This window comes from Cariama cristata, unplaced genomic scaffold, assembly GCF_000690535.1.
Source record: "Cariama cristata isolate BGI_N322 unplaced genomic scaffold, ASM69053v1 scaffold34588, whole genome shotgun sequence".
NCBI classification, from domain to species: Eukaryota; Metazoa; Chordata; class Aves; order Cariamiformes; family Cariamidae; genus Cariama; species Cariama cristata.
In genome coordinates this window covers 1-8,789 of record NW_009630002.1, presented here as the reverse complement: position 1 = coordinate 8,789, position 8,789 = coordinate 1, and the positions used below count along the sequence as shown (strand labels likewise).

General features: G+C 39.1%; 1 protein-coding gene across 1 annotated transcript; it reads right to left on the bottom strand.

Moving 5' to 3' along the window:
• Window positions 1–265: 265 nt before the first annotated feature.
• LOC104154683 (translation initiation factor IF-2, mitochondrial-like) lies at window positions 266–7,913 on the bottom strand (the record flags this gene model as incomplete). Its single annotated transcript, XM_009705379.1, has 9 exons — window positions 7,689–7,913; window positions 7,089–7,194; window positions 5,627–5,798; window positions 5,002–5,162; window positions 4,405–4,581; window positions 3,734–3,873; window positions 2,400–2,524; window positions 1,407–1,611; window positions 266–550 (listed from the first exon to the last, which is right to left on the bottom strand). Coding segments are annotated over exons 1-9 (1,596 nt in total), but the record flags the coding sequence as incomplete, so codon positions are not given.
• Window positions 7,914–8,789: the final 876 nt, after the last annotated feature.

The window sequence follows — 8,789 nt, the reverse complement described above, 5'->3', positions numbered from 1 at the left end:
ATATTTGTTATTATTTATTTATATAGGCAGTTGTAGGGGTTTTATTCAGGAGTTCCTGGCTAAGGGGGTTGGGCTCAAGTTTTCCTGTTGCTCTGGCCAGCTGGAAGTGCATCCTTCTGACCACTGGATGTTTTCTGATGTCCCTCCTCTTACTGAGACAAGTTCAATAATCTGTTCAGTTTTAAAGTGATGGAACTTCTGATAACAAACATTTTGTTAACAGCTTAGAGCTATGCTTCAGACTAAGCATTTGAGAAGCACAAACACAATGGAGCAGCAAACGGAATAGGACAGCACCTTTGAGAATTACTGATAGCACATTTTTGTCCATCTCTGTTCTCTCCTTAGGCTTCGAAATGATTACATGCTTATTGGCCTTGTACAGCACTGCCTTCCTCTGTCTCCAGCTCAGATGGGCTAGCTTCTGTTGCTTCTCCTCATATTCCATCCTGTGTTCCTTTTGCTTTGCTTCAATAACTTCCGCATCCCTTTTCATCTTCTCCTGTTGTTCAACGTAGGTTCTCCAAGCCACAACTTCATGCGCCCTTTGCTGGGCAGGAAGACAGAAACGTTACCTTTCAAAGCACTGCATCGGAAAACCCCACAGTAATGCAGTTTCATCCTTCTGCATCTCCTCTACAGGCTCACTCATTTTCTTTCAGGTTTACCAACAGATTTTGCTGCAAGGATGGCAGAGAATGAGCACAACAGCTCAACAACATGACTCGAGGCCTATTTTTATGGTATCTCTGCATTGCAGAAGAGAATTAATTATTGTTCATTCTTTCAGGTAGTATTTGTCCAGCTCTCACAAGACCTATTTCAAGCTATAACTTATACATATTAATTTGTCAGAAACTACTACTCTCATTCTAAAATTAAAACATTGATGCCATTAAGTCCTGGACTGTTCTCCAGGTAAGGTGACAGTGTGATCATATAAAAGAGAAAAGTCTTCTGTGCCTTTAGACAGGGAACACCTTAGAACATATCCCAGATTACCCCAGCAGAAGCCATTCAGGACTGCAGTCATTGCAAACAAAGCATGGGGGAAGGCAGGATGACCATGAGAAGCAAAAGCATGAACCAAAGCTGACTCATCTTTAACTCCAGAGGCAGCCTGCCTTCTTCATGTGATTGTAAAGCAGGTTAATCTGGATGCATGGAGATGAGGACAGTCTGGCAGGGGAAAGGTGGGGGCAGTGGAAAAGACAGAGGCAATATGCAAATCCTCATTCCTCTTACAGATCACCTAATTCAGGTCTCTCAATACCTATGCTCAGCCTTCGTCTTTCAGCAGATTACCCAGGTTATTTAGAACAAAAGCTATCACTTATTTTTCACTCAGCTCCTTCTCATCCACCTTACTGCAGTGTAAGTTTTCCATTAAACAGTTCTTTCTGTACCTCAGATTCCACTTCAAGGATTTCATCTCCTGCCGAAGGGACTTCCTTCCAGCCCATGATTTCCACTGGGATGCCTGGAGAGGCTGCATCTACAGCTTTGCCATTCTCATCAAACATGAAACGCACTTTTGCCCAAGTCTTCCCAGCAACCAGAACACAGCCTTTTCTCAGAGTTCCTCTTTGGATGATGGCTGTGGTAACTGGACTAGTGAAGAGCAGAAGAGAAAAATAACAGACAAAATTAAAGTGACTCTTCTCCCTGTTTTCACAGTTGGCATAGGTCACCAAACACAAAACAGAATGTACTTGTGATCGATCACAGGTGGAATATTCCTGTGACACATTTTATTAGAGCACTAATAAAATTTTGAAGTGAGCTGCAAAAAGCCCAAAACCTGTACTGTACTCTTTTCATTTCTGCAGATCAATACAAAACTTGACATTTGTAAAATCAGCAACAGACTGATTTTACACATGAAGTGACACCCCTCCCTTCCCCCCAAAAAAACAAACCCCAACAAATTTCTAGAATTCAGTTCATTTTTAAAGAGGTCAGAACACGCCTTGTTTACAGAGAACCTGCAAAAGGATTAAAATATTTTGAAGAGTAAAATGTCTTGTTACACATAAATTGCCAAAAATGGTATATGTATTGTATTATGATTATTAACTTCATCATTCCTACTTTTTAATGACATTTAAAAAAATACATCTGTTCTAGCATTTTAAACTATTTCCTGTGCTTACAGGATTCTATTTCAGCGATATGATGATTTCTGCCCTATCAGTTTGTAACTTCTTTTTCTGGCTCTCATGCTATAGAATAACATTTCAATGCTTTAGTTACAAACACCAAAAAGACACTGTTACAGTTTCATCTAACAACAACAAGTTCAACATTAAACATAAATATTGAGGTACAAACCACCTAACATTATCTCTGCATTGTTACAAATTGCTTCATTAAAGTCATAAAGGCAGCAGATTACTTACCCTTTCCCTTTGTCTTTGCGAGACTCAATTACAGTCCCTTCTACCAGACCTGTGGAATCTGCCTTCAGTTCTAACATCTCCGCTAAAGCAACAGTTGCTTCTGCTAAAACCATCAGGTTTTCCCCCTGTATAAAACCATACGCACACAAAATATATATATATATAGACTAAAGGAAGTGCCCAATTAAAGATCAGAAGTTGAAATCTTAGTGCCGAATTCCCCTGTTTAATTCAGAACTTCTAACAATGCAATACAGTCCAAAAGCACAGAGCCCTTTGCCTTCAAGACAAGATGACACTCCAGTAATGAACTATTAAGACTGCTGGACAGACGCCCCAGAATGCATGATACACTAGGAAGGGCAGTTTCCTTGCTTCTCTGTTCATAGTATACAGGTTAAGGATGCAGAAAAAGACCTTGCAATATTCTGCTACAAGTATATTACAAATGCAAATTAAAAAAACAACCAACTAACACACCTAAACAGCCAAATTGAAACTTGATGACATCTACCACTCAGTCAAGACGCCAGGACATCACAGACAAAACTGTTTGTCTGTTTTCTTTTTTTTATTTTCCCTTTGTTCTAATTACATTTTATTGACACATACAATGAGCTAGCTGTCCGTCAGCAGATCCAGATCTACAATAACGAGGGCAACAACAGGTGCTACAGAAGTGAATGAAGAAGCCATTTTTAAGTATGTCTATTTTAAAGTGTAAGTGCATGACTTCAAAAAGTCTTGAACTTGCTTGAAATTTTAGAAAATTACTTGGCATGCATTTAGGAAGATAGCAATAAGGCTAAGATACTGCTGCATCAGTTTGGACAAAGCTGCTTTGGCCACCACAAAACTAAAGTTCAAATTTTAGTTCAGTTTTTGGCTACCAGTTGTTTGCAAGGATGAGATGGTAAATCCTGTAGGACGACTACAAAACTATGTTCCTGTGATTAGGCATGAGTTAGGATATTTAATTTATCCTCATTTGACTTTTTCTCTTTGTGCACAGCGTTATCACCAACCTTGATTTTGCACTGATTTCATACAATGACGGAGAGCAAAGTACAATTAGGATTAACCTGAAAAATACCCACTAAATTTCCAGAAGAAAAATGAGACATCATTGCTCACTGAAGGTCTGAGCCTCAAAATATGACAGAAGTATGTTTCAAATAATTTTGGTGGGAGCCAGCAGCACTTATCTCATGGTAAGGTGTCAAAATACCAGGAAGATAAGCATTTTATTTTCCAGCTGCCAAATAAAATAGGTGCAATCGTATGCACATATTAGATGCCTATGAACACCATCGTTTTCTCCACCAAAACTTTACCTTGAGTGCAGAAATATTTACAGCTTGAACATCCCCTCCAAAGTCTTCACAGACCACATCGTGAGCCAGCAATTCCTTCTTTACTCTTTCAGGATCAGCTTCAGGTTTGTCACATTTATTAATGGCAAGGATAAGAGGAACTAAAAAGAGAACAAACTCATTAACAACCTAACCAAAACTTGCTGCTGCTAGCATACCAGCAATAAAAAGTTAGAGCAGGTTATGACCACTTGGAACAAATCATCTCACTCGCTGCCTATTCCCTGAGAAGCCATTGAGATCTGAGCTACCATGAGTAAATTGGAGGAGTTATCCTAAGAAGAAAGGGAAAAAAAAAAAATCCCAATAATAAACTACCGCCCCACACCCTATGAGTTTTCTCACAAACCTGCAAGTCCTGCAAAAATATTGGTATTTTAATATCTTTATGTATTACTGCAACATTCTATACGTTTCCAAACACCTTCCCAGGGCAGAAGGAACAGGACTACAACAGTTACTTCCCAAGTTCTGTGGATTCCAGTTCACGGAGTTTCTTTTGAGAGGTAAATAAACGTTTGCAAAGCACTCATTATTTGAACTCCATACTAACACACACCCTGTATATTAAATCTATCTACTGGGCTTGCCACTCACTTCAAAATGTAATATTAACAACTTGAACACCATACCTCCTGCATTTTTAGCATGTTGAATGGATTCTACGGTTTGTTGCATTACTCCGTCTTCTGCCGCTACAACCAGTATGACGATGTCAGTAACGTGGGTACCTCTTGCTCGCATGGCTGAAAAAGCTGCATGTCCAGGAGTATCAAGAAAAGTTATCTTTTCCCCAGAAGGCAAATGCACTGTGAACAAATGTATATGGTATATTTTAAAATCAGCGTTTCACACAGCTTTATTTGACCTACTGTAAATCAAGCAGCACTTCTTTAAGAACTTTTTTAATAAGAATGACATATTTTAGGCAGACAGATAACTGATGGCATGGAGGTCAAAGGTGCTTTTAACTCCTCAGGAAAGAGAAAGTGTCCTGGGCTCTTCCATAATCCAAAATAGTCTAAAGATAATTTCAACTGCACACACAATCCACTTCTAAGTTCCATCCACATAATTATGACAGTTATGACAAGTTACCATTGCCTTTCTCACTGCTTACATACAAACTGTTTATGTTGCAACATCTTCCCCCAATGAACCGGAAGCAAGTCAGCCCGTTATGTCAGAGTAAACTGTTTTATACACAAGCACGTACACTTGGATCATACCAAGAAAAGCACCAATGTGTTGCGTAATGCCTCCTGCTTCCATAGATGCCACTTGACTTTTTCGTAGACTGTCAAGTAAGGTTGTTTTCCCATGATCGACGTGGCCCAAGATAGTAACAACCGGAGGCCGTGGGGTTAGTACTGCTGGGTCTGCAGGAGGCCTGCAATTAAAACAAAAACGCGTCCTGTAAATACCAGAAAAGGTCACTGAGTGACATGCATGCCCACTATGGCTAACAAAGAGCCATTTACCAGAACTCAGTGACAAACAGGCGAGGCTGGCTTCTCCCCACTGTGATCACAAATCCTAGCTACACAGTTTGCCCTCTCAGTACTCAGTCTTATTGCTGCATCAATTAATACAGCAATTCAGTATATCAAAGAAGAATTGGCTTTTCTTCAGAAAACGGCATAGAAAAAGCTCACCTAAAACAAATCAAATCAGAGTATCATTTTATGGCCAAAGAAATCAAAACAGTAAGCTTTACCCTTTAAAGTATTATCAGATTATGACAATATCAGACATTATCAACATACCACCAGAACAAGGAAAATACAGTATACGAAAAACACTTGCAGAAACAAATAGGGTAAAAAGAGCCAAAAACAACAGCTCACAACTTACCTTTTCACAGCATCTGTGTTTTCTCTTTCTTTTTCCTCTTTCAGTTTTGCCGATTTATACTTCATTCCTGATTTTTTAACAATTAGCTTGATATGGTCTTCATATAAGATGGAATCTGGTTCTAGTGAATCAAGGTCAATGTCTGTGTATAGCAGCGCTTCATAAATATGACCTGTAGAAAAGACGAAGACATTTAACTATTGCATCCACAAAGACAAGTGGGACAAAAACCCCAACAATTCATACAGTTTAGGACTTTTTCATTAGTAGTTTGTATCATGCTAATAAGTTTCATTTACAAAGCACTTTTCCTTTAGTTAGACTTAGCTAAAAGTTCCTGTTATGCTACATACTTCCAGAGAAGAACTTGATTCAGAAAGATTTACTGAAAATGACTGCCTTATTAGATGCTACAATCTTATTTTTCCCTCAGATTTTCATAGCTTACTTTTCCATTAACCCATAAGAAGAAAACAACTGAAACTTAGCTAAACCAAATAGCAGAGAAGTGATTCAAGGAGGAAGGAAATTTGATAAATCTGTTCACATGCCACTTTCTTTGGCAGTAGAAATACAGAATATATTGCAGTAGTCAAAAATTGTTACACGCTTATCTAAGTACCATTACAAATCTATCTCAGAAATGTACAGCAAGACGTGATAGACTTTTCTGCTTCTCTCCTCCTTGCTGAGAGGAAAGTTTGCCAGAAAAAGTATCCAGCTGGATAAAAAGAGATCGGAGATTGGTATCATACGGGTATGGAAGTATTTCAAATGTCACTAGTCAAAACATGCTAATAACTCCCCTAAAACATCACTGAAAACTAGTCAAGTGGAGCCACTCTACAACCAGGAATGGTTCATGGGGTTAAGAGAACAAGCCTGCTTTTGTAAGCCAGTTGTTAGGGCAGCCACCTAAAGAGGGGAGTGCTTCCAGACAAGTCCTGCTTGCTCCCAGTTAATCAAATAATTGTTTTAATGAAATACAGATTGCTCCCGAATCCAAGATTCCTGCTCCCAGGGCTGGATTATGGGCTGAAGCTCTTTTGCACCTTCTCTCTTTAGCCACAAATTCTTTACTCACAGGGTACCAACTTTGCCAAACCAGGGTGCAATGTTTTTCCTTCCAGAATAATTTAGCACTTAGGAAACACAGTCATAAAGAGCAGTCTGCATGGATCCGAAGCCTTTCTGCTGGAGACAGAAGAGAGTCCTGACTTGTTCACACTGAAGTGTCTTGCCTGGTAATCTGGATGGCCTAGCTGTTTTCTCTCTTTAGTTTGCCATTGTGTCTACCAACATTTTCTTTGGTATGGCTACAAACCACTTTGCTAAGGGAGGGATTAGCAACCACTAACTAATGCCATCGTAGACATCTTTGCCTTTATCACTCAGGAAAGTGGCATGATAGATTTTAACTGTCATGTTTCATTCAATCTCAAACAACAGAGCAGGCTCTCACCTATGTCTTTACCCATAGCTCGTGCAAGCTCCTCAATAGTCATCTTCTGCCTTATCTCCACTTCACCTTTTGTCAGTGGTATCTTCTTTTTCTTCTTTTTTGTCTCCTACATGGAATGAGACATGAACGTAGGAACACATAGCTGGCATAAACTAAGAAATAATAAAAACCATACTGAAATGACAATAGTCTCAAGCCATATGATGTAAACACACCTTTTTTACTACAATACTAATGAACTGCAATAAATGAATGACTTAACACATCATACTGAATATTTAAAATTTACAGCATACTACACTTAATCTTTTTTAATTTTTAATTTTTCAAAACAATGAAAAATCAACAAAAGAGTTTTCGTTCGTAATAATTTCCTCCTGCCTCTGCAAGATTCATGATGCTGCTGTATAAGCACTTTAAGTCAACATTTGAGGGAGTCACAATACAGTCATACATTAAGTACATTTTGTCGTAGAATTTCTAACAAATTCTCTATATTCACTAATAAAGCTCTTCTCTTTTTGTAATTAAAATGCTCAAACTGAGCTCTTGTACTTTGCAATTTCACATAAAACCCGATTATTGGATTTTGTTAATTACCTCCTTTGTAGCTAGATGTCTGTGTTGTGATAAGGCAATACTGATTAATTTGTCTTTTTGCCAGAGCTGCGGATACAGAAGAACGGACCACACGGGATGTGCAGATGACTGCACAGGCTTCCATTGTGCTCTGTAAACTTTTCTGTAGGAGAGAGTACGCAGCTGCCGGCAAGCACCACGTAACTGGACCAGATTTTCAAACTTTAGTATCAACCCTCGATTCATCTCCTCACTGAAAATACAAAGGACACATTGAAATCAGTCTCAAAGCTGAAAGATACTCTTTCCTATGATAATACGGACAGGAACACAAGGCACAAATGGTATGTTTCAAAACAGGCTTTTTAATGCTGAAAAAGCTGAACTATTTAGTAACTGTTCCAGTTTTTCAGTTTCCTTAAGCGCTTCACCTTTCTGCACTATCCCACTGCAAACACACATATCTACTAACGTGGCGAAAGCTGACAAATCTTTCACTTTCTCCACTGGTCTTTAATATAAACAACTGAAATCCCCATTTCAGGTTCTCTGACACTACTGAGAAAAAAAGGGACGTTTGCACTCCTCGTGCTATAGTGATAGAGTTATCCAGGTGCAACCTACCTCCCTAAGCCAGTAAAACATATTTGCAAAATGCTGCCCACATGAGTGCATACCACCACTAAAAGACTACAGCGTTGTAGTAATACCACTGTTGTCACATGGACAGAGACGTCCTTGCTAAGCCCAGGCTCAGCAATTAAGCTTTCCAAGACGCTTCTATCAGATCATCCCACATCTTGTTTTAACCATCTTAACTTTGGTTTGAGTTATTTTGCTAATTATCCTATACAAGAGTCTCCCGTTTGAACTTCTCTTCTTGTTCAGAGTTGCCTATTTTGTCCTTCTGCTCAGTGATGTCATTCTCTATACCTTCTATGTCTTCTCTCAAAGGTGGCTTTGTGCCATCTTCCAAGCAGCTCCAAATGAGTGAAATGCTACCAGTTCCTCTCAGAATGACTGCGGTCCCTTTAAAAACTCTCTCGTATCCGGATACCTGCAGGAAGTGAGCAGATGACAAACAAACCAACCAAAACCAAACACTCTTTTCTTCCCCCCCCC